Below are 25,406 nucleotides of genomic sequence, written 5' to 3' on the forward strand. Positions count from 1 at the left end.
CTCAATGGTAAAAAATCCACCTGCCGATGCAGAAGACGGGTTCCATCCCTGGTCGGGAGGACCCCTGGAGGAGGAAATGGCAGTCATTTCCATTTCAGTACTCTTGCCTGGAAAATCCCGTGGACAGAGGAGCCTGGCAGGGTGCATTCCATGGGGTTGCAAAGAGTTGGACACATCTGAGCGACTAAAATAACAACAAAAGCGGAACTAGAGCCAGCCTACAGGAAAAGCACAAGCAAGCTTTCTGGCCAACCCAGTTCTCGGCGTCAGGTCCCATCACTTCGCGGCAAATAGATGGGAAAACAGTGGAAACAGTGACAGACTTTATTTTGGGGGGCTCCAAAATCACTGCAGAAGGTGACTGCAGCCATGAAATTAAAAGATGCCTGCTCCTTGGAAGAAAAACTATGACAAACCTAGACAGCATATTAAAAAAGCAGAGACATTACTTTGCTGACAAAGTTCTGACTAGTCAAAGCTATAGCTTTTCCATAGTCATGTATGGATGGGAGAGTTAGACCACACAGAAGGCTGAGAGCCGAAGAATTGATGCTTTTGAACTGTGGTGTTGGAGACGACTCTGGAGAGTCCCTTGGACTGCAAGGAGATCCAACCTGTCCATCCTAAAGGAGATCAGTCCTGAATATTCATTGGAACGACTGATGCTGAAGCTGAAGCTCCAATAATTCGTCCACCTGATGTGAAGAGCTGACTCATTTGGAAAGACCCTGACGCTGGGAAAGACTGAAGGCAGGAGGAGAAGGGGACGACAGAGGATGAGATGGTTGGATGGCATCACTGACTCGATGGACATGAGTTTGGGTGAACTCCAGGAGTTGGTGATGGACAGGGAGGCCTGGCGTGCTGCAGTCCACTCACACGACTGAGTGACTGAACAACGATAGTTTGTTAAGGTCAAGGAGATACAGGATTAACAAGATTGAGGAAGACAATCAGATGGAGTGAAAGTACAGTCTTCTGTTAGGGAATGAGGAAAGTGTTGAATGGCCACCACTTCATCTAGCTAATACCGAAGGAATATGATTCTGTAATTTCTGTTCTCTAAAAATGCATCTTCTTTGTCTATAATATGTCAGTTATAAAAAGAGAGTTAATCAAAGATCTTGAACCAGCACAATATGTTTCAAACTGAGGTCATAAAATCCAAAGATACCCTTTAACCTTTAAAAAGAATTATATTGGAGCACAGTTGACTTGGAATGCTGTGTTAGCTTCAGGTGTACCGCAAAGTGACTTAATGCGTATACATATATCTATTCTTTCTCAGATTCGTTTCCCATATAGGTTATTGGAGTTTTGAAGAGAGTTCTCCAGGATGCCCTTTAGCAAGGGCAAGTCTGGTTTCTGCCTCAGCCACGCGGGCTTGAACGCGCGCGTGTGCACATGCAGACCACGTCGTGATGTGAGATGCATCTCTTCTCGTGCATTATACTTTAGTTTGAAGATCCTTTCCAAAAGTTAGAGTAGAGAAATCGCATGGCGCACCACTGGTGAAAACTTGGCCAAAGTCAGTGGAGTCATGGTTTTTCTCAAGCTTTAAACTTTTTATGTCGCATTAGGGTTTAGCCAATTAACAGAGTCATGGCAGATTCAGGTGAACAGAGAAGGGGCTCAGCCACGGACACACATGCATCCATTCTCCCCACCCCCCTTCCATCCAGACAGCAACCCAACACCAAGTAGAGCTCCATGCGCTCTACGGCAGGCCCTTGCTGGCTATCCACTTTGAATACCGCAGCTGTCCACAGGGTCGCACAGTCGGACACAGCTGAAGCGGCTCAGCAGCACCAGCAGCAGCGTGCACAAGAGTCCTGTTTTTTTTTAACGAAGACTCAGCAGAAAGAGGCTCCACGCAATGCTACGCCAGCTTCAACATCCACATTTCTTTTAGTCTTTCTTTCGTAGCTTATTACTTGCCTAAGTAAACTGCCTAGTAATGATACTCACTTTTACCCTTTATGATATAGTGTCCTTTTAAAACTGTACTCTAGAGTATAATCATATTTCACACAGAAAAAACCTCGAACGTGATCCCTGTTTTTCATTTCCAGCCCTGACCCTGGCTGACTTCCAGCCTCTTGGGACCTCAATGTCTTCTGTGCTTCTTTCTTATATAAAATGCAAAGGCCAGAAGAAAAGGTGGCTGAAACTTCTTTGATTTTAAAATGTGGCTGTTTTGATTTAGTGGAAAGGCAGACATTTTTCTGTATCAATCTTTCCCAGGTACTTGGACCACAAGGCTGAGATCAAAATATGAATCACTTTGTTGTACACCTGAAACTAACAAAATATGGTAAGTCAACATAAATTTCTTTTTTACATTATTGTTCTCCTTGCAACCACAAACCCCAGTTGCAATGCGATTGAAATACTTTGCTGGGAATGAAGAGTTCTCTGGATGTTGGCCTATAAACCCCAACCTTACTCCCCAAAGCACACACCCCCAGCTGGTGATCAACCAACATCAGCTTCCCGGGCTTCCCTGGAGGTCCAGTGGTGAAGAACCTGCCTCTCAGTGCGGGAGATGCAGGTTTGGTCCCTGATCCGGGAAGATCCCACATGCCACAGGGCCACAGAGCCATGACCCAAACTGCAGAGTCTGCGCTCTAGAGCCGTGAGCCGCAACGACCGAAGTCCGCTCGCCTGCAGCCCGCACTCCAGGACAAGAGAGCCGCGAGGAGAAGCCCGAGCCCCAACCACTCAGAGGGCCCCGCGGGAGCGGAGACCCAGCTCAGCCAGAAACAAACAGATGAGTAAATGGAAGGACGAGCCCGCCTTCCCTCGTGCTCAAAGAGCACCTCTCACTGTCTGACTGTCCACCCCCACCATGCTCGTGAAATGCAGGACTCTTCGTGTTTACCACACTCTTTAGGAATATGCGTGTCTGTGTCAGATAATTCCATCGCAGAAACTCTCATTTCAAGGGCTGTCTGGGCCGCTACTTGAGGACCCCGGCCGAGGTTTCCTCTCTTCCCAGCACTGGGGTGTTCTTGCAGAGCAGGGATGGCAGTCTGGCAACGAGGACGGGACTTCCAAAAAGAACAGAGACATCCTGCGCCTTGCCGAGTGACTCAGTGCTGGCCCGGTGCTCCCTGAGTCACAGCCGATCCACCACCCACACCCTGGAGGGCATCCTGCTGACAGAGACGGCCACTGTCCCGGCTGCCAGATCGCTGGCATTCCTTGAGGAAACCATGTCCTTCTCTGCATCTGCTGATTCAGTGCCCTGGCACGGGAAAACCCTTCAGAAAGGAAAAGCAGAACTGGGCTGCGATCACAGCAACGACGCTCTAGCGAGGGCCTGTTGCTGCAGAGCAGTTCAGACCTGACCCTTGCCTTCCGCAATCGCGCTGTTCACTGACACGTGATGACGGCTGGAACTGGCACGAGAGACCGAGCCCAGGCACACAGGGGGCGGCGACACGTGTGGGTCTAGAGCCATCAACAGAAACTTCATGCATGTGACAGGGGTTAGGCTGAGTCTCGAACTAAGAGTAAGACACGCAAGACAGGGAAAAGGAAGGACATTTCCAGAAGTGGGAAGAATGAAGTAAGCGTCCAAAAGCGCAGAGGCAGAAACGCACCTGGCCTGTCAGCATGGAGCAAGAATCAGCATGAAATATTATCTCCGGAATCGGCATTCTGCATCCCACATTTGATCAAAGGAGTACATCCAGCCCATCTCATTAAAGCAATATGACTCATACAGCAGGTCTCACTAGGTAGCTCTTCTCCGGATCTGCATTCTATAAAACCGTGTCCTAGAAAGTGTGAAACTCTTCCTACCGCCTCTTTGTGGTTAATCGGGAACCCCATTCTCCCACATCTCTTTGATCTGACCTGCTTCTGGAGTGAGAGATCTTGGTCAATTACAGAGCTGGCTGAAATTCGATCAAAAGAGTCCATTACTATATTGCACAATACTGCTGAGACCTGGCAAGGGTGGAAGAAAAGGCTAAGGAGGATCTCTATTAGAAAAAAACTTTAGTAGAAAAAATTAAACACTGACCCACAGAACTATTAAATAAAATACCACCTCATGTCATAGGAAGATGAGCCACAAACAGGTTAAACGTCTATTTCATTTGAAGTTTAGAATCAGCACGGTCTCTGTAGGCACATCTGAGTCATTGAGTTGATATGACTCATGTCTTACCTCGAGGCTGCTATTGACTGTTGCCTAGCATGGGCACCGCGCAAGAAAAGCACCAGTCCTGGAAAGCGAGCTCCCCACTTGCCGCGACACAGGAGGACCGAGAATGCCGCCGGCCACACCAACGAACGATGCTGCGCCGACCAGGCCCGCAGCCACCACAGCCGCCCCCAGCAGGGCACGCTGGGGCGACGCAGGATGGGAAAGAACAGAATACCAGCCAAAGAGAGACAAGGCTCACATCGAAGCAGTGGTTTCCATGAGCCCAGACTCTCGCATCTTCACACGCACAGGAAACTGCAAGTTCATTCGTTTGAGGTGCCTGCCTGCTTCTCTTTAATGAACAGTCATCTTTCGATGCTCCCACTAGCTGGCTTTCGTTGCCAAAACAAACCTGGCGTGTACAGCTGGCTCCTCCCTCCCCTGTTTGGAGCCGTCCCTAGAGGAACCTGAGCGGCTGTGCCCGGGGCTCAAGTCCTCAGCAGATCCGCCAGATAAACACAGCTCCCGCCGTGAGGCTGGGCTTCTTCGACTGTCTCAGCTGACACGCATGTGTGACGCTACATCTGTCCAGATGAAGCATTTTCTAACGCTACCTGGCTGGGCACAGGTTTTTAATTCATCCATCCAGAGAGGACACCTTTCTCTCTTTAGCTCAAAAGCTTCTTAGAGGTGAATTGGGAGTTCTGATCCTCCTTCTGGACGCAAGCTTTATTAATAAACACGCTGTCGCTTACTCAACTTTCTCAGTATTGGGGATAAACAAACAAGAAGCTGGAGAATAGATGGGGCAGAATTAATTCAGTCCATTCTCTGGAATGCTGTCCCTGCATGAGCGCCCCTGCTACCCATGTCAGCGCACCCAGTGAGAGGCACAGCCCGCTTACCTCGCTCTCCTGGGGAGCCTGGCACACCTGCATTTCCTGGGAAGCCCGGGGCACCCGGGGGTCCTTGCTCACCAGGAGTTCCCGGGGAGCCCGGCCTCCCAGGCTCTCCGGGAGGCCCCTGGATGGTCCGCACTGATGTCGAGTGGCTGGGAATCTGGTTAAGGATGGCCGTGTACCTGGACATGTGACCTGAGACAGGAAAGACACACAGCATCCGATGAATGGTCATGCATGCAATGGGAGAACTGGACATACTATTTGTCAAGGCTCCGGACAATTCTGTTAGACACCCACCAAGGCAAGAGGCATATCCCTCTGAAATAAGTTGATTTCCAAATGAAAAGATTCTGTATTTCCCTTTGGATGATATTAGCAGCTGGACTGTGTTCAAATTCCATCTCATGCATTTGGAATTCCATAGCTCACGTAGCATCTCAGTAAGTATCACTGAGCAGAGGTCATAAATTTTATCTTTACCCCCAACATTTATCTGACCCCTAAACCCTCACCCAGCAGTCCCCTTTCTCCAGCAATTTCCACCCAAATGATTTGTCTTTTTTCCCAACCCACAAAGCCTACCCCACCCTCTTGCTCACAAATCCCCAGACAAGTGCCCTGTTTCAACTCATCTCTTCATTGCCAAGCCTTTTTGCAGAAACCTTTACTTGAGTCCCAGCTGCAGAAACTCTCACTAGCTTTATTTTTTTTTTAATTTGGCTTTCTCTCATTATCCCTTAACTCAGTAGAGCCTGTAAGAATGGATGTTAATAAGCACAAGTAAAAACTGAGAAAATATTTGATATCATAATTCCCCATTTTCCCAGCATCGTCAGTAGACAGCATTTCCCTACAGAAGTGAACTTTCCAAATGACTATTATTTATTCCTCTTTAAATATCCAACCCTAAATAAGGAATGGCAACCGTTTCTAGAGGGGTGATTTCTAAGATACGGTCAATGCCTTCTTAAGCCTAGGAGCAGGGCTGTCATTAGGACAGGGCGGCTGATGACGCAGGCCCGCCAGGAGGCTGGTTCCTGGCAGTCGGGTAGGAGCAGCTGTTTCTGCCCCTGCTGTTTCAGCTTCCTGCTCTGATAAAGGGGCATCCTCCGCTACTTCTCCAGAGGTCGTCACTGGAGCCTCACACAGTTCAACGTTTCCTAGCATAATTCTTCTGATTAGCTCTGGACTAAAAAGCAGATAACCGAGCAAGTGAGGAATTATAAGCCACGTGGTAACCAAGCTCTGAGGCGGAGCTGAAGGGAGGAAAGATGAAGCTCGGTGACAGAGACGCGGCTCTGGAGAGGCTGAGCTGCGCTCATGGGGCCACATCAGTCTCCGCCGCGTCCTTCTCCGACAAGGACGTTGACAGGCAGGCCCTCCCCGTTTTACAGGCCTGTTTCAGCTCTGGTATAACCCCGCTGGTTTCCGAGAAATTATTCACAGGAATCTGACAATTCCTGAGGGGAAAAATTGGATTTTGAAATCTCAATTTTTAGGCCATGTTTCAAACAATCACATATCCGCACAGCATTTTTATTCCAAAGTGGAATAAGACAGTAACTATTGTGATATAGTCCTTATGCTATGGCCAATGAGTCATATTAGGATTTAACCCTTAGGCTTCCTTAAAATAATTCTGTACCCATTTGCATTGTATACTTGAAATGAGAAACCTACAAAATAATCCAAGATACAGGTTAGCTGCAGACATATTCTACTTAATGTTGTTTCCCTTCTACAATTAATTGTGTTTTCAGAGATTCTTATTTTGGTATTAAGTAGTTTCACTTGTAAATTCTCTATCTCACACACACTAGTGTGCTATTTAGCATAAAACAGACTAACGGTAAAATAGAGGGAGCATCTAAACTAGAGGGAAAGTTCAGGTTTAAATGAAGAAATGGGGCAGGCGTGACGTGAAGCGTGTTCAGGGGCAGGTTCTGGCGTGGACCCGAGGACCCCGTCACACGCCCCGTGAGGCTTGTACCCGTGCGTGCGTGTGCTCCTGTGTTTGTGTTTTATGGCATGAGTCTTGCAGAGAAGGGCCTTGGGCTAACCAAAGACACGGATAAGAAAGAGAGACTGATTTAAGTCCGGAGGTTGGGGGGCGAGTTCTGCTGCCTTAGTTTGGCAGCTTTCAAGTCCTTAGCACTTGATGAAGAAGATTTATTTATCTGGAGAGATGAAGAAGAAATAGAAGATTTGATCTGGGCAGTCAAGTTAAACCTATACCGGCGAACAGGGCTTCCAGACAAACAGCAGGGAGGAATCTGGCGTCTGCACCATCGCTGTGGAAGGCCAGGGTACTCTGTAATGAGGCTGCATCTAGAGCGGCAGCGACCCCAGGTGGGTCAGCGATGGCCAGGTGCGGAGCTGGCGGGCCTGCCCCGGGACAGCGCTGCGTCCGTGCTGCGCAGAAGGCGCGTCTCGCCCGGCCGGGAGCCGGCGCCCTCCGGCGGCCGCGGCGCACTTACTCTGGATGAGCTGCTCGCACACCTGGCGCGCCACCGCCCTCACCATCGCTTGAGACTGAAGGTCGCCCTGGAGGAGAGAAAAGCGGAGCCCTGACTCCCGGCCGCGGCCCAGCCCGGGGCAGGACCTCCAGGGCGGAGCTGGGCCTGGACCCACCGTCCCCCGGCCCTTCGCTGCCGCGCAACGGGCAGGACGGCCCGGCGCGCTCACAGGCAAGGGGCGAGCACCCCGCAGGCGCCCGCGAGCCCGCCTCGGTCCCAGATTCTAAAAGAATTTCAGTGTTTGGAACAAACCCATTAACTATATGTTAGTTAACGCCTTTGTCACTCTTTAGAGCTTGTAAAATACAGCGCTTTCTCAAGCAGTGGCTTACCGAATACTAATAGCAACCAGAGAAAGACGCTAAATCCATTTACAGTTAAACACGTACTGCCCAAGTTTTCAGCGAGGAAGTTTTCACCACTGCGTCTATCAGAAGTGACTGCACGATTATCTGAGCAGCGGCACAGTTTCTCAAAGGAGAGAAACGGGCCCTGAAATAACCTGTTTTAAGCCTCACGGCCAGTGCTCTGACCCCGCACGTCACTGTTTTCCTGGGTGCCGATATCAGAAACACGCAAGCCTCGATCTACCGCTCGGCGTTTTGAACAGAGCGTTCACTTCTCTGAAACCTCTTCCCATCTGCTGTATAATGTCTTCATTAAATCCACTCTGTGAGTTAAATGAGCAGTCCTCTCCGTTTCATCCCTAAACAAATGCTTCAGGCCACCTAGCCGGACTAGCAGAGCTGCAACGAGAAGCCAGCTGGCCTGACCTCCAGCCCGAGGGGTGGACCCGCTTGAAAAGGCGCTCACAGTCGGGCGAGCTGGGGTCGGGGGAGGCGGGCCGGGGGTCGGGTAGTGAAGCGATGACTGACCGGGGCAGAGAGCCGCCCTCCCTCACCAGGCTCCGGGACGAAGCTACGCAGCTGAGGGCCCGGAGATACTCACCCGCTCTCCCCTCTCTCCCTTTGCTCCAGGGACACCCTGCAAAATTGTAAGTTGTCGAGTTAGGACGCTGCACTCAGCCAAGCATGATGGTACGCATCTTTTCTGATTGTATGAAGAGGCTTCCCTTAGCGCTCATCATTCTGCAGCCAAAGTAGACACACAGCCACAGGGATGAACAGCAGCAGCCTGTCACCCCGCCAAGCAGCAGCGTCTCTGTGCTGCTCTTGTTACCTCGTCGGTTATCCATTTATTTAAATTTATTTATTTGTAATTGAAGGATAACTGCCATACAATATTGTGCTGGTCTCTGCCATACAAGATGAAGTGGCTGAAGGTAGACATGTGTCCCCTCCCTCCTGAACCCCTCCCTTCTCCCTCCCCATCCCACCCCTCCAGGATTTACGGAGCCAGGTTTGACTTCCCTGGCTCACGCAGCAACTTCCCACTGCGATCTGTCTAACACATGGCAAGGTAAGCATCCGTGTTACTCTCCACTCGCCCTGCTCTCGCCTTCCTTCCTCCCTCCTCGTGTCTGAGTCTCTTCTCTGCGTCCACGTCCCCACTGTGGTCCTACAGACATCTTAAACATTTCACTTGCCCAGTCTCTGCATGCAAAGTCACAGTACGCTTGAACACAAAATTGGGATCCTGCAGCAATACTGCTTTGTAATAGTGTCGCTGAATAAATCATTCCCATCTTTTCACACGAAATGCCTCTCTCTCCTGATGCTGCACAATTGATTTCACAGATCTCTGCTGCGAAGAGACATGGTTTTCATTTTTGAAAGCATATCTCTCACAGAAAGGAAAACATCTTCCAACCTCAGAGCTCAAGTGAAAGGTGGAATCTGTGAAATGCTAGCTCTTCTTTCCATTCGGGATTAGCAGCACATGAGGCTTTCTCCCTGATTCTCCCTGGTAATGTGAGCCTGTATTAACGTGAGCTCCCAGCTCAACTATTGTTTTGTTTTGTGGCTTAGCTACTTTTTGACCCATAGGAAACCTTACCATATCTGTAAAAACTTTTGCTGAAAAACAACGGTGTGTTTTTTTTTCAGTGTTTGTGCAATGAAATTACACGTATAATGCAAAACACGTGTCTTCAGAAGAATTTCTTCTCGTTGTTTCAACTTCAAGGCAGGGTAATAAGTTTACCGAACAACACTTTTTTATAACCTCTACCAGAAGGATAGAAAGTGCCATTTACAGATGGAACTTGTCACGCTGTCAGGCTGTTCCCAGTTGTTACTATAATCTCAACAGGTCCCAAATCAAACAGTCTCTTTTCCAAAAATCTCTATTCAGCTAGTCATCCGAAATAAAAATTCTGTTCATTCCATTGTGTGCAGGTAAACTGGCTTTCTGGAAAAATGAGACGCCCTGACCTGTGCTGTTTGCGGCTGTCAGAGGTGTAAATAGCTGTACTGGGGCTGATTCAGGTGACAAACAGGCGGTCACCGAGGGTGGGGCTCCAGAGGGAAGAGGAGCGCGACACCCACTCCCTGAGCAGGTGCCGCCCGGCCCGCCCGCCCCTCTGTCCTCCTTCCTTCCCCTGCCTCTCGCACGCCTGCCTCTCACACACTCACGCGTTTTGTTTTGTGTTGTTCTTGGCCGTGCCCTGCGGCACGTGACAGCTTACTTTCCTGACCAGGGGCTGAACCGAGCCCCTGCAGCGGGAGCTTGGGGTCTTCGTGACGGGACCACCAAGGAATGCCCCCCACACTTCGGCATCTCAGCTCCTCTCGTACCCACCCCTCTGCTCCACCACCCGGCTGCTGGCCCAACCACCTCACGCCAGGGCATTCGCGCCTTCCTTCTAGCCAGCTTCCCTAACGAGGGACCCTCCTCTTCCAGCTCATCCTCTGCACAGCCACGAGTCTCGCCCTCCGATGCAGTTCAGGGTGCAGTTCAGAAAGCTGGGTGACTGCTGGCCGCTGGCAGCTCCGCCTGCATCCAGCCGCCCGGTGACTCTCAGATACCCGTGTGACAGTCAGAGTCCTCGCTTCCAAAGGCTTGTTACGATGTGTGGCCCCAACGTCCACTACCATCTGCTTATCAAAAGGACAACTTCTCATTCCCGCAGACCTGGTCCAGTCAGCATATCAGAACACTTGTGAGAAAGGCATTAAGCGTATATCTTATGTATTAAGTACCAGCAATATTCTAATGCATTACTCAAGTACCACCTGTTCCATACTAAATCTTTATCACTGTACACTTTAAACCATGTGTGCGCTCATTTGCTCAGTCATGTCGGATTCTTTGTGACCCTATGGACAGCAGCCCGCCAGGCTCCTCTGTCCCGGGGATTCTCCAGGCAAGAACTCTGGAGTGGGCTGCCATTTCCTCCTCCAAGGGCTCTTCCAGACCCAGTGAAGCCTCCTGTCTCTCCTGTTTGGCAGCTGGGTTCTTTACCATGCTGCCACCCGGGAAGCCGTATTTAACTATGTAACACAAAGATTTCTCTTCTCGCTATGGAGATGGTGAGATCTCTAACGCTGGGGACCATAACTTATATTACTTTATATTTCCAAAACCACCTAGCCTGTTAAAAGAGTCACTTGAATATTCAGTTAAGTGCAATGTTAAATTAAAATATTTCTTATAAATCTAGGACTGCTGCCTACTTCCTTTTCAAGCATTTGATGCAATACAAATTCAAATACAATACAAATACAATTCCCAAAATCAGGAAACAAAAGTTAGTATCTGTTCCTCGTCTTTAATAAGCCAAGAAATTGTTTGTAGATACTAATGGTTTAAAACTCAAGCTGCTTTTACCACGTGTCAAGTACACATCTCAGCACATTAAGTCATTTAAGCTGTCTAACACCCCTGTAAGGTGAACTCATTTAATCCCTCCAACCATCTCATCCTCTGTCATCCCCTTCTCCTCCTGCCCTCAATCTTTCCCAGCATCAGGGTCTTTTCCAATGAGTCAGCTCTTTGCATCAGGTGGCCAAAGTATCAGAGTTTCAGTTTTAACATCAATCCTTCCAGTGAACACCCAGGACTGATCTTCTTTAGGATGGACTGGTTGGATCTCCTTGCAGTCCAAGGGACTCTCTAGAGTCTTCTCCAGCACCACAGTTCAAAGGCATCAATTCTTCGGCACTCAGCTTTCTTTGTAAGTCCAACTCTCTCATCCATACATGACCACTGGAAAAACCATAGCCTTGACTAGACGGACTTTGCTGGCAAAGTAACGTCTCTGCTTTTCACACAGAAAGAGAGTGATGCGTTGAGAGGATAAATAAGCGGCCCAAGGTCACACAATAAGAAGGTCACACAATAAGAAGGTCACACAATAAGAAGCCAAGGTCACACAATAAGAAGGCGGAAAGTCTGGGACCAGCAGCCACTCAGCTGGGCTCCAGAACCCTTGCTCGCCACAGTGCACGCTACTGCTGCCATGAAAGAGGGCACTGCTCAACACCTTTGCTAGCCTGAACCTTCCATGTCAGTGTGGGCAATACTTTTCTTAATGCAGTAATTTAAAAAGCAAACAAACACCTCCCAAATCTCACTCCAGTCATTCAGAATTAGTCTTTGAGTCATTTCTTAAAATCTATCTCATCTTGAATATTTTTTGTCTCTGAGCCAACGTATTCTTAATGTTTCCATTGCTAGCTATCATGTGTTAACTTTTCCTGTTTGAAACTTGGTCAAAGAAACCTGAGTGATGAGGGGAACGGACAGCAGCAGGTGTCAGCGCCTCTGGTGTGCAGAGACTGACGCGTTTAACGAGGCCTGAAATTCCTCACACTCAGCCTACCAACGCTTGTGCCAAAGTAGCCGCAAGACACAGCAAGGTGGTCCCCCGGAAAGACACGTTTAGTGAACACATCTGAACGACAAGAAATTGTTTTTTATTCCAACTTCTCTGACGTCTTTCCTCTGATTTTTCGTTTTGCAAAATAAAAACAAACTCAAAATTCCTGAGTGAACGAAGGTCTGTAACTCCACCAAAACAAGCTTTGATGGAAAACACACAGTCCCTGTAGATGTCGGCAAGAAAAAGTGGCATATTTCACTTTGATTTCAGGAACACTTGACATGCAAAGAAAAGAAAATACAGTAGCTACATTCTCAGATTTATAGAATTTAGTACTGAAGGAAAGAAGAATGATCTCATGGTCCAAGTCCCAAATATTAGGTGTCTGCTGCTGCTGCTAAGTCACTTCAGTCGTGTCCGACTCTGTGTGACCCCACAGACGGCAGCCCACCAGGCTCCTGTCCCTGGGATTCTCCAGGCAAGAACACTGGAGTGGGGTGCCATTTCCTTCTCCAGTGCATGAAAGTGAAGAGAGAAAGTGAAGTCGCTCAGTTGTCTGCTAACTAAAATCAAAACACCCCTAGCTCAGCTCTGAGTTAAGCTTCCATGCCTGACCTTTAATCTGTAAAACTAATCTCCTCATACTCACCTGAGTACCAGCCTAACTAGAATGTAATCACACTTTCGCTCTTTGTTTTACCAAACGTTTCTTAAGCACGGTAAGCCCCCTACGCACGAACCTTCAAGCTGTGAACTTGCGAAGAGGCGACCGTGCCCTCCATCAGAGGCAGGTGCGGGTGGGGCACCCGGCCCCCACCCGCGCTGACGCCCTCGGCTCGCCCGTATCCCACCCTCCGGTCAGTACCCCCTTCCTGCTCGCTTGACGCCTGCCCCGTGTGCCAGCTGTTGTCCTGGACGCCTGCACTCTGCCAGGAACTGGACTGCAAGATCAAACATGTTTCCTTTATTTGTTGTGTTTTTTATGTGCTTTGTGTGCGAAGCCCTATAAAGCTGTCACAGTGCAGTAATCTGCCGCCCGCGCCAGCTGGACACCCAGGCTGACGCTGCCCGACTCATGAACAGACTGGGCTGACGGCTGCGCGCTCGGAATGGAACTCATTTGTACGGAATGGACTTACTCTACCCTCTGAGATGCTGAACTGGGGTCTAGGAGTAAGAAAGAACACGAGTATGATTTAAAATATATATGTATATATATATATCTGCCGTCAAGAAACCTGCTTTTGGTGGCGAGATGGACGTTGACAGTTAATGCAGTCTCCCACGCCACGAGGTAAGGTTGGGGGGGGACCTCAGACGGAAGAGCACAGCTTTAGAGAGAAACCATCAGGAGCTCCCGGGGGAGAAAGGAGAAGCAGCGACCCAGACAAATGGAAGCGCTTCCCCCGAGGCACGCAGGGTGTCAAGCGGCGTGAGCAACACTGAGAGCTTTCAGTAAAGCGGGACTCAGCTCCCAGCAGGGCCTCTGGGGAGCCGCGCTGGAGGGAAAGTGAGGATTCAAACGAAGGGCCACCCGCACCCGCGGGGCACACGGGACCCACCCACCGCGGCCAGGGGTGCAGGGAGGAGGCTCAAGACAGGAAGGGACGCAACAGGGAGCTCTGCGCAATGCAGGTCCCTCTGCAACAGGAGGAAGGACCAGACCGGCGCCAGGCAGAGGCGGGGACCGTTAGGGCGTCTGGGGACAACCTTGCAGAGGAAGGAAGAGGGCCTGAGATTGGAGTTCTCAGAGCTGGTGGGGACGGCGAAGTGTTGGCAGCAGCGACGAAGCGAGAGCGAGCGGAACAGTACGGAAACGGACGGCTCGGGGCTTGCCTGAGCTCGTCTTGGTTTCATCCCAATCCCCTCTGCAGGAGCCACCCTCCTGTCTTCCTGGCGGCAGAGCACATCCATCTGCCAAACCCACTGCCACGCTGCCTCCTCGGGGGCTGTTCTCCCCACCCCGCCCCTCAGGGGTTAGGGCAGACTGCATCCCTGCCTGTCTCCCTCAGCGGGGATTTCAGAGCGACGTTGGGGCCTTTCCTGTAAGGCATTTCCCACTTTCTGCCCTTTGTTATATGCTCTTATATACTGGACAAAATCATCATCCTCTCTAGACTGTCCATGAATGTACAAAAGTATCTTGGTCGTCTTTTGTGTCCCTCATGGACACCTACCTGTCCTTCACATCTCTTGTCCATATTGTTCAGTTCACTCGCTCAGTCGTGTCCGACTCCTTGTGACCCCATGAACCCAGCACGCCAGGCCTCCCTGTCCATCACCAACTCCCGGAGTTTACTCAAACCCATGTCCATTGAGTCAGTGATGCCATCCAATCACCTCATCCTCTGTTGCTCTCTTCTCCTCCTGCCCTCAATCTTTCCCAGCATCAGGGTCTTTTCCAATGAGTCAGCTCTTTGCATCAGGTGGCCAAAGTATTGGAGTTTCAGCTTCGACATCAGTCCTTCCAATGAACACCTAGGACTGATTTCTTTTAGGATGGACTGGTTGGATCTCCTTGCAGTCCAAGGGACTCTCTAGAGTCCCTTCTTCTCCAGCACCACATGGTTCAAAGGTATCAATTCTTTCGGTGCCTCAGCTTTCTTTGTAAGTCCAACTCTCACATCCATACATGACCACTGGAAAAACCATAGCCTTGACTAGACAGACCTTTGTTGACAAAGTAATGTATCTACTTTTTAATATGCTGACTAGGTTGGTCATAACTTTCCTTCCAAGGAGTAAGCGTCTTGTAATTTCATGGCTGCAGTCACCATCTGCAGTGATTTTGGAGCCCCCCCAAAAAAGTCAGCCACTGTTTCCACTGTTTCCCCATCTATTTCCCACGAAGTGATGGGACCAGATGCCATGATCTTCATTTTCTGAATGCTGAGCTTTAAACTAACTTTTTCACTCTCCTCTTTCACTTTCATCAAGAAGCTTTTTATTTCCTCTCTGCTTTCTGCCATAAGGGTGGTATCATCTGCATATCTGAGGTTATTGATATTTCTCCAGCAATCTTGGTTCCAGCTTGTGCTTCTTCCAGCCCAGCGTTTCTCATGATGTACTCTGCATATAAGTTAAATAAGCAGGGTGACAGTATACGGCCTTGACGTACTCCTTTTCCTATTTGAAACCAGTCTGTTGTTCCATGTCCAGTTCTAACTTGCTTCCTGACCTCCTACAGGTTTCTCCAGAGGCAGGTCAGGTGGTCTGGTATTCCCGTCTCTTTTAGAATTTTCCACAGTTTATCGTGATCCACACAGTCAAAGACTTTGGCATAGTCAATAAAGCAGAAATAGATGTCTTTCTGGAACTCTCTTGCTTTTTCAATGATCCAGCATAGCTACTCAATAAATATTTTTGAACGAAATAATTGGGAAACTGACATTCTGAGAAGGCAGGTAAAGAAGCTTAAGCGATGTGGCTACACAGCCAGTTAAGGCCGTGTGAGGGGGACGCCTGGAACCCAGGTCTCCTGACCTCTGGTGCAGAGGTCACGGTGCGGCGTGACGCTGGCGTACCCACCGGCATTTATTTCCAGCTGAGCTCAGGGCCCCTTGCACGCGCCTGCTCACTGTCTGCTCCCCTGCAGGGGAGGCACCCGAGCTTACGCCTCGGGTAGGGATTAAAGCGGCGGCGGCAGCGATGCACGTTCTGCCCTGGGCAGTCGGCAGCTGAAGGCAGCGTGCGTGAAAGCCAGCCTTTTCCTGGCACAGACCATAGGAAACAAACTATTCTCAGCGGGCAGCGTGTCTCTCCTGGTCTCTCTCCCTCCTGCCTTCCTGGACAGCCATCCACGGGAAATCAATCAAGCTTTCACCCCGAGAGGCACAGCCCGTCTGGCAGGAGGCAGGCGTGCGGCTGTGCCCACCCCGCGTCCCAGGGGAACTCTGGGCTGGGCGCTTCAGGGGGCCCCTGGCTTTGAGGAGACTCTAGTGCTGCCTCTGGCACAAACGCCACTGTCAAGGGCCCTTTTCTGCTGATTGGCAGCAACTGAAGGGAATATCAACAAGCGTTCTATTTCCAGGAAAAAACTACTGCTGTTTCTGAATTTATTTAAAGCCCATGTTTAAAGTCTGCTCCAGAGCTACACAAGGCCAGGTGGTTCGCAGGGTGGGGCCCTCCTTACTTTCTGCATTTCAGAGTCACTCTGTCCCCTCACACACAGCCGCCATCCTGTGCCAAGCACCCTCTAGGGCCTGTTCTTCCTTCCTATCCATCCTCCTAGGATTAGGATCAAGTCGAACTGGATTAAGGGACACTGCACAAATGCATTTGTTTATTGTCCACCAAATTTAAACCAGTTTTGGGTTTATTTTTGTTTCTGTTGCGCCTCAAGATGCCTCAAAGCCTTTGACACCCTAAGATTTCTCATGACTTACTGAGAAACAGATTTAATACGCTGTCTCTGACACTTTCTTACCCAGAACCTTTTGCTCTCTGAGCCCTGTGGACGTCTTCTGGAACTCCTGTTCCCGGAGCACATTATGGGAAGTGGACTAAAGCAGAGATAACGGAAAAGGGTGTGTAAGGAGAGCCCTCCGGTCTTCCTCTGTGTCCCATCGCTAGCTTGACTTGAAGAGAGAAGGTCTAAAAAGGTTTTGAACAATGACAACGTAACTACATTCCAGTCGGAATAAGTTTACGGCTTTTTAGAGTGACTACTAAAGGGAGCTTTCAGTTCAGTTCAGTTCAGTCACTCAGTCGTGTCCGACTCTTTGCGACCCCATGAATCGCAGCACGCCAGGCCTCCCTGTCCATCACCATCTCCCGGAGTTCACTCAAGACTCACATCCATCGAGTCAGTGATGCCATCCAGCCATCTCATCCTCGGTTGTCCCCTTCTCCTCCTGCCCCCAATCCCTCCCAGCATCAGAGTCTTTTCCAATGAGTCATCTCTTCGCATGAGGTGGCCAAAGTACTGGAGCTTCAGCTTTAGCATCAGTCCTTCCAAAGAAATCCCAGGGCTGATATCCTTTAGAGTGGACTGGTTGAATCTCCCTGCAGTCCAAGGAACTCTCAAGAGTCTTCTCCAACACCACAGTTCAAAAGCATCAATTCTTCGGCACTCAGCTTTCTTCACAGTCCAACTCTCACATCCATACATGACCACAGGAAAACCATAGCCTTGACTAGACGGACCTTAGTCGGCAAAGTAATGTCTCTGCTTTTGAATATGCTATCTAGGTTGGTCATAACTTTCCTTCCAAGGAGTAAGCGCCTTGTAATTTCATGGCTGCAGTCACCATCTGCAGTGATTTTGGAGCCCCCCAAAATAAAGTCTGACACTGTTTCCCCATCTATTTCCCATGAAGTGATGGGACTGGATGCCATGATCTTTTTTACTGAATGTTGAGCTTTAAGCCAACTTTTTCACTCTCCTCTTTCACTTTCATCAAGAGGCTTTTTAGTTCATCTTCACTTTCTGCCATAAGGGTGGTGTCATCTGCATATCTGAGGTTATTGATACTTCTGGCAATCTTGATTCCAGCTTGTGTTTCTTTCAGTCCAGTGTTTCTCATGATGTACTCTGCATAGAAGTTAAATAAGCAGGGTGACAATATACAGCCTTGACATACTACTTTTCCTATTTGGAACCAGTCTGTTGTTCCATGGCCAGTTCTAACTGTTGCTTCCTGACCTGCATACAGGTTTCTTAAGATGCAGGTCAGGTGGTCTGGTATTCCCATCTCTCAGAATTTTCCACAGTTTATTGTGATCCACACAGTCAAAGGCTTTGGCATAGTCAACAAAGCAGAAATAGATGTTTTTCTGGAACTCTCTAGCTTTTTCCATGATCCAGCAGATGTTGGCAATTTGACCTCTGGTTCCTCTGCCTTTTCTAAAACCAGCTTGAACATCAGGGAGTTCACGGTTCACATATTGCTGAAGCCTGGCTTGGGGAATTTTGAGCATTACTTTACTAGCATGTGAGATGAGCGCAATTGTGCGGTAGTTTGACCATTCTTTGGCATTGCCTTTCTTTGGGATTGGAATGAATACTGACCTTTTCCAGTCCTGTGGCCACTGCTGAGTTTTCCAAATTTGCTGTCCTATTGAGTGCAGCACTTTCACAGCATCGTCTTTCAGGATTTGAAACAGCTCAGCTGAAATTCCATCTCCTCCACTAGCTTTGTTTGTAGCGATGCTTTCTAAGGCCCACTTGACTTCCCATTCCAGGATGTCTGGCTCTAGATGAGTGACCACACCATCGTGATTATCCGGGTCATGAAGATCTTTTTTGTACAGTTCTTCTGTGTATTCTTGCCACCTCTTCTTAATATCTTCTGCTTTTGTTAGGTCCATACCATTTCTGTCCTTTATCAAGCCCATCTTTCCATGAAATGTTCCCCTGGTATCTTGAATTTTCTCGTCTTTCCATTCTATTATTTTCCTCTACTTCTTTGCATGATCGCTGAGGAAGGCTTTCTTATCTCTCCTTGCTATTCTTTGGAACTCTGCATTCAGATGCTTATATCTTTCCTTTTCACCTCTCTTCTTTTCACAGCTATTTGTAAGGTCTCCCCAGATAGCCATTTAGCTTTTTTGCATTTCTTTTTCTTGGGGATGGTCTTGATTCCTGTCTCCTGTACAATGTCACAGATGTCTATAGTTCATCAGGCACTCAATCTATCAGATCTAGTCCCTTAAATCTATTTCTCACTTCCACTGTATAATCATAAGGGATTTGATTGAGGTCATACGTGAATGGTCTAGTGGTTTTCCCTACTTTCTTCAATTTATGTCTGAATTTGGTAATAAGGAGTTCATGATCTGAGCCACAGTCAGCTCCTGGTCTTGTTTTTGCTGACTGTATAGAGCTTCTCCATCTTTGACTGCAAAGAATACAATCAATCTGCTTTCAGTACTGACCTTCTGGGGATGTCCATGTGTAGAGTCTTCTCTTGTGTTGTTGGAAGAGGGTGTTTGCTATGACCAGTGCGTTCTCTTGGCAAAACTATGTTAGCTTTTGCCCTGCTTCATTCTGTGCTCCAAGGCCAAATTTGCCTGTTACTCCAGGTGTTTCTGGACTTCCTACTTTTGCATTCCAGTCCCCTATAACGAAAAGAACATCTTCTGGGGGTGTTAGTTCTAAAAGGTCTTGTAGGTCTTCATAGAACCATTTAACTTCAGCTTCTTCAGCATTACTGGTTGGGGCATAGACTTGGATTCCCGTGATATTGAATGGATTGCCTTGGAGACGAACAGAGATCATTCTGTCATTTTTGAGACTGCATCCAAGTACTGCATTTCGGACTCTTTTGTTGACTATGAGGGCTACTCCATTTCTTCTGAGGGATTCCTGCCCGCAGTAGTAGATATAATGGCCATCTGAGTTAAATTCACCCACTCCAGTCCATTTTAGTTCACTGATTCCTAGAATGTCAACATTCACCCTTGCCATCTCCTGTTTGACCACTTCCAATTTGCCTTGATTCATGGACCTGACATTCCAGGTTCCTGTGCAGTATTGCTCTTTACAGCATCAGACCTTGCTTCTATCACCAGTCACATCCACCACTGGGTGTTGTTTTTGCTTTGGCTCTATCCCTTCATTCTTTCTGGAGTTACTTCTCCACTGATCTCCAGTAGCATATTGGGCACCTACCAACCTGGGGAGTTGATCTTTCAGTGTCCTATCTTTTTGTCTTTTCATACTGTTCATGGGGTTCTCAAGGCAAGAATACTATTTAATTAATTTAATTAGAATTTATGTATAATTATAGTATAAATACACTGTATAGATTATATGATAAAAATATAATTGATATTAATAAAACAATTGATAATAGTTATAATTAATATCAATCATTTAAATAACATATTGTTTAATGGTATTGTTTATTATATAATTAATTGTTAATTATTTTATAATTATTTGTTTTTTATAGCTAATAATTATTATAATAGTTATTATTATAACTGGTAATTAAATAATTTATTTCATTCCCTGAGTTTTCATTTACACCACTGTTCACTTCTGTGTTCAGTTCAGTTCAGTTCAGTCACTCAGTCACGTCCAACTCTTAGCAACACCATGAATCGCAGCATGCCAGGCTTCCCTGTCCATCTTATGTGTTAGCGTGTGTTTTAAGGCAAAATTCTGTCTTTCTCATACAACTTAGGGAAGAAAAACCTATTCCCATCCTCACTAATCCTTGACTTTGCCCAGGAGACAGGCCTAATTAATAGACATCATCGTATCCAACCCCTGAAGAGATGCACTGAGTTAACTTAGCCAAACACAGAATGGCAAACAGCGCAAGTGTACATAAGCGGGAGCGTAGCTGCAGGTCATTCCATCGGGACCATTTGTCTTTAGCCCTGATGTACGCATAGTCTGATCTTAATCTTTATCCTAGGACAGTCTCTGTTTTCCTCACGGATTCCTCAAGAGTCCAATACTGGAAACACACTTTGACCACCAGAGACACTGTCAATTTAAACACAAATAAGCCAGAAGGATGCCTGGGCAGCCATCCTGACGGGCTGCGGCCACATACTCACAGGCGGTCCGAGGGCACCTTGGGGTCCCATGCTTCCTGTGACCCCAGGGACTCCAGGGGCTCCGGGAATGCCCTAGTGGACAGGAAGATGGAGCAAAGTTAAAGACAGACGTTCCCAACAAAACAGCTCTCCAGAAGGGGCAGCAAACAGCACCCCCCACCTTCCTGAAGCCGAGACTTCAGGACTCACTGCTTATTGCTGTTTCCAACTACCACAGAATTAAGGAAGACTCTTTTTGGAAAAGTCTCCACTATGTTGGTTAGATGTAATTCTTTCAAATTCAAGCCTTACCTGTGTCTAGTAAAAAAGAAATCAGTGCAGGTGATCTTATGGCAAAGTGCCTCGGAGGTGGAATAATCAAGCCCCTCAGACACATTCCTTTTAGAGGATGCTTAGGAAGAGTGCTGCCCCAGAGGCTGAGCCATCACACTACAGCAAAGATGGCTGCAAAGGGAAGGCCTGGCAGCAGAAAAGCTCTCACAAGAAGTGAACGGTGTTAAAGCAGCACCACGCCCCAGCAGTTCCTGGAAATACTTACAATTGGCCCTGGTGGACCTGGAGGGCCGGAGGATCCGTCCTTTCCAGGAAAGCCCTGGGGGAAGAAAAACACGGCGTGTCAACTCTGCAGCTGCTTTATGTGGCTTTCAGAAAAGGTGCATTTAATCCCACTTCATATTTGGGGCAGCAAGTCCTGTCATTTGCTCCAAACTTCCAAGGATTCACTGCTTTTAAACCCTTCATGGGAACTGTTCTTGGCAAAGACTTTTGTGTCTGTTGGCTCTATGAAATAGCCCAATGTAAGAACGTTAGGTGTAAGAAATGCCACTTATAAACTTACACAGGAACTTATTTTCAGAAAGTGTTTTTTTATTATTATTATTTAATTAAACATAACTAGTGAGAAGGGGGATCAATTCTGGTCATTAACAACCAGACACAAAGATGAATTAGTGTCTTTCAGGACCTAAGAGTTTAGGGACAGGGAACCCCTATCACAGGAATCTAATAGTATATTACAAATTGGGAGTACTACAGTATCGGGCTCCCTTTTAGCTCAGATAGTAAAGAATCTGCCTGCAATGCTGGGGACCCAGGTTCGATTCCTGGGCCAGGAAGATCCTCTGGAGAAGGGAATGCAACCCACTCCAATATTCTTGCCTAGAGAATTCCATGGACAGAGGAGCCATGGGGTCGCAAAGAGTTGGACACAACTGAGCAACTTACACACACACACACTCGCACACACACACACACACTCGCACACACACTCGCATACACACTACAATGTCTGTAACTCTGAAGCTCTTCAGGGACTGCCTGGGGGTGGATTGGGGGTCTCCCTGTGGAGGTGATCCAGTTTTGACTGCTGGGCAAGTTTGCTGAATGAAAGTCAACATGAATACACGTTTGCTTCTTATTATATGATGGAAGAGTTAAAGGCAGAAAGCAAATGATGCTCTTTAAAAATTATCTTCTCCAATCACTGAATGTGTGTGTGTTATCTTATGTGAATGTTAAAAAAAACTAGAACACCTGGAGTGGCCTGCTGTCAGAGGGCTGCAGTTCTTGGCTGTGGGTGTGGGTCTTTCCAGTCTCAATTTTATAATAAATTCATAAAGTTTTGTTCAAGACATTATCTTCTACTACGTGGAGAAGTGGACTTCTCCTCTTGGGACTTGTCCCTCCTAGAATAGTCCATTCTTATGCTAAGTTGCTTCAGTCCTGTCCAGCTCTTTACGACCTTATGGACTGTAGCCCACCAGGCTCCTCTGCCCATAGCATGCTCCAGGCGAGAACACTGGAGCTAGTTGCCTTGCCATTCTCCAGGGGATCTTCCTGACCCCGGATCGAACCTGGGTCTCTTCGTCGCTTGCACTGGGCAGGCAGCCTCTTCACCTCTAGCGCCACCTGGGAATCCATTCTCATCTCAAATCACTTCAAACCAACATCCCAACCCCTTTCTGGAGCGCGCCACTTTCCCAGTGAAACTTCCCCGTTCTTCCTGCGCGTGAAAACCCTTCTCCTTAGGGGCCCCCTTTCACTCTCCCTCTCCTTATCTCTAGGAAAGATGAGGCTGGACGAAAGGAAATGTGAGTTGGGAGAAAGGTATGGAATAGGAAGGATGCGTGTGTAGGAAAAGCAATGGTCTGCGGGCCCTTTCATCCTGTTCCCAGGTTCAAATACCAGCAAGTCTCAAAGCCAGATAAGGCAGAGGCTCCAGAGCCCACTGGGCCTGGTGGTGTGCCTTTCCGGCCTGAACACACTGTGAGCTTCCATCTTCCAGCCTCTTGTCCAGCAATTCGTGGGAAGCTGGGGGCTGAGCTGTGGCCAGTGGAGAGGGGCCAGTTCCAGCTCTGGCCCGTAAGAATTTCCGGGGGGTAATCCTCCACCTTCTTTTCCCTCCTGTAACAGCTTCAGGGCCCACGTGTTGAGGATCAGTGTCTCAAGATGGCAAGACCTTGAGTTCCTAAATGACTATACAGATCAGAGACTAACTACTCAACTCCTCTACCCATTCTGTGGACAGTGCTGGGCTGGGGCCAGCAATACTTCATTTCATTTAGTATTTTTTTATTGTTTTAAACCACTGAGGCTTTAGGACTTTTGTTCATAATATTCGAGCTAGTGGGTTTTTTCACTACTACCTCTATTCAGTCACTTCAGTTATTCACTCAAAAATATTATTAAGTCAGAAAGCTGCACTGATAGGCCCTGATACAGATTAAATTACACAGACATGCACACACATCCTTCCTTGGATTTGCTAAACAACATATATTAAAACTGACATAGGTTGAAAGATATTATTTTACGTGGAGTTTAAATATAGCATATCCAGGAAGAGGGTATAAAAAATCAATGCTGTGAAAGTGCTGCACTCAATATGCCAGCAAATTTGGAAAACTCAGCAGTGGCCACAGGACTGGAAAAGGTCAGTTTTCATTCCAATCCCAAAGAAAGGCAATGCCAAAGAATGCTCAAGCTACCACACAACTGCACTCATCTCTCATGCTAGTAAAGTAATGCTCAAAATTCCCCAAGCCAGGCTTCAGCAATACGTGAACTGTGAACTCCCTGATGTTCAAGCTGGTTTTAGAAAAGGCAGAGGAACCAGAGATCAAATTGCCAACAGGCGCTGGATCATGGAAAAAGCAAGAGAGTTCAAGAAAAACATCTACTTCTGCTTTCTTGACTATGCCAAAGCCTTTGACTGTGTGGATCACAATAAACTGTGGAAAATTCTGAAAGAGATGGGAATACCAGACCACCTGACCTGCCTCTTGAGAAATCTGTATGCAGGTCAGGAAGCAACAGTTAGAACTGGCCATGGAACAACAGACTGGTTCCAAATAGGAAAAGGAGTATGTCAAGACTGTATATTGTCACCCTGCTTTTTTAACTTATATGCAGAGTACATCATGAGAAACGCTGGGCTGGAAGAAACACAAGCTGGAATCAAGATTGCCAGGAGAAATATCAATAACTTCAGATATGCAGATGACACCACCCTTATGGCAGAAAGTGAAGATGAACTAAAAAGCCTCTTGATGAAAGTGAAAGAGGAGAGTGAAGAAGTTGGCTTAAAGCTCAACATTCAAAAAACAAAGATCAAGGCATCTGGTCCCATCATTTCATGAGAAATAGATGGGGAAACAGTGGAAATAGTGTCAGACTTTATTTTGGGGGACTCCAAAATCACTGCAGATGGTGACTGCAGCCATGAAATTACAAGGTGCTTACTCCTTGGAAGGAAAGTTATGACCTACCTAGATAGCATATTCAAAAGCAGAGACATTACTTTGCCGACTAAGGTCCGTCTAGTCAAGGCTATGGTTTTTCCTGTGGTCACGTATGGATGTGAGAGTTGGACTGTGAAGAAGGCTGAGCGCCCAAGAATTGATGCTTTTGAACTGTGGTGTTGGAGAAGACTCTTGAGAGTTCCTTGGACTGCAGGGAGATTCAACCAGTCCACTCTAAAGGATATCAGCCCTGGGATTTCTTTGGAAGGAATGATGCTAAAGCTGAAGCTCCAGTACTTTGGCCACCTCATGCTAAGAGCTGACTCATTGGAAAAGACTCTGATGCTGGGAGGGATTGGGGGCAGGAGGAGAAGGGGACGACAGAGGATGAGATGGCTGGATGGCATCACTGACTCGATGGATGTGAGTCTGAGTGAACTCCGGGAGTTGGTGATGGACAGGGAGGCCTGGCGTGCTGTGATTCCTGGGGTCGCAAAGAGACGGACACGACTGAGCGACTGGACTGAACTGAAGAGAAAAACAGAACCTTATAACTCCTTTAGTCCAACTGCTTCATAAGTGAGAAAATTTGGGACCAAAGAGATTAGGAGCCTTTACCATTAAAAAAAATGTTTTTAATCTACTATTTATTTCCTATATGAAGTTCACATAACAAAACCAGGGACTCTGAGGACATACTCAAAGTTTAAGAAGGCATTTTGAGAAGAACCTCATTTGCTTCCTGCCTTAAAACTCTCCCAGCACTGGAGGGGAAGCGAACACACACCCGTGTGTAAGGCCGCACGTGACACGTGGCCAATGCCGCTGCCCGGCAGTCAGCAGTGCAGCCTGGCTGCG

The 25,406-nt window shown here is 47.8% G+C and overlaps 1 protein-coding gene across 3 annotated transcripts in view; it reads right to left on the reverse strand.

The window, feature by feature from the left end:
- COL14A1 (collagen type XIV alpha 1 chain) overlaps positions 1-25,406 on the reverse strand; it is a 227,420-nt gene that overhangs the window by 23,178 nt on the left and 178,836 nt on the right. For all 3 annotated transcript variants that reach the window (XM_018058141.1, XM_018058140.1, XM_018058142.1), the window contains exons 41-45: positions 21,347-21,400; positions 20,809-20,880; positions 8,523-8,558; positions 7,536-7,602; positions 5,062-5,250 (exon numbers count right to left, since the gene is read on the reverse strand). In XM_018058141.1, coding sequence (XP_017913630.1) covers positions 5,062-5,250; positions 7,536-7,602; positions 8,523-8,558; positions 20,809-20,880; positions 21,347-21,400 — 418 coding nt within the window. The remainder of the gene's footprint in view (positions 1-5,061; positions 5,251-7,535; positions 7,603-8,522; positions 8,559-20,808; positions 20,881-21,346; positions 21,401-25,406) is intronic.

The sequence above is a fragment of the Capra hircus genome, chromosome 14 (assembly GCF_001704415.2).
Source record: "Capra hircus breed San Clemente chromosome 14, ASM170441v1, whole genome shotgun sequence".
NCBI lineage: Eukaryota > Metazoa > Chordata > Mammalia > Artiodactyla > Bovidae > Capra > Capra hircus.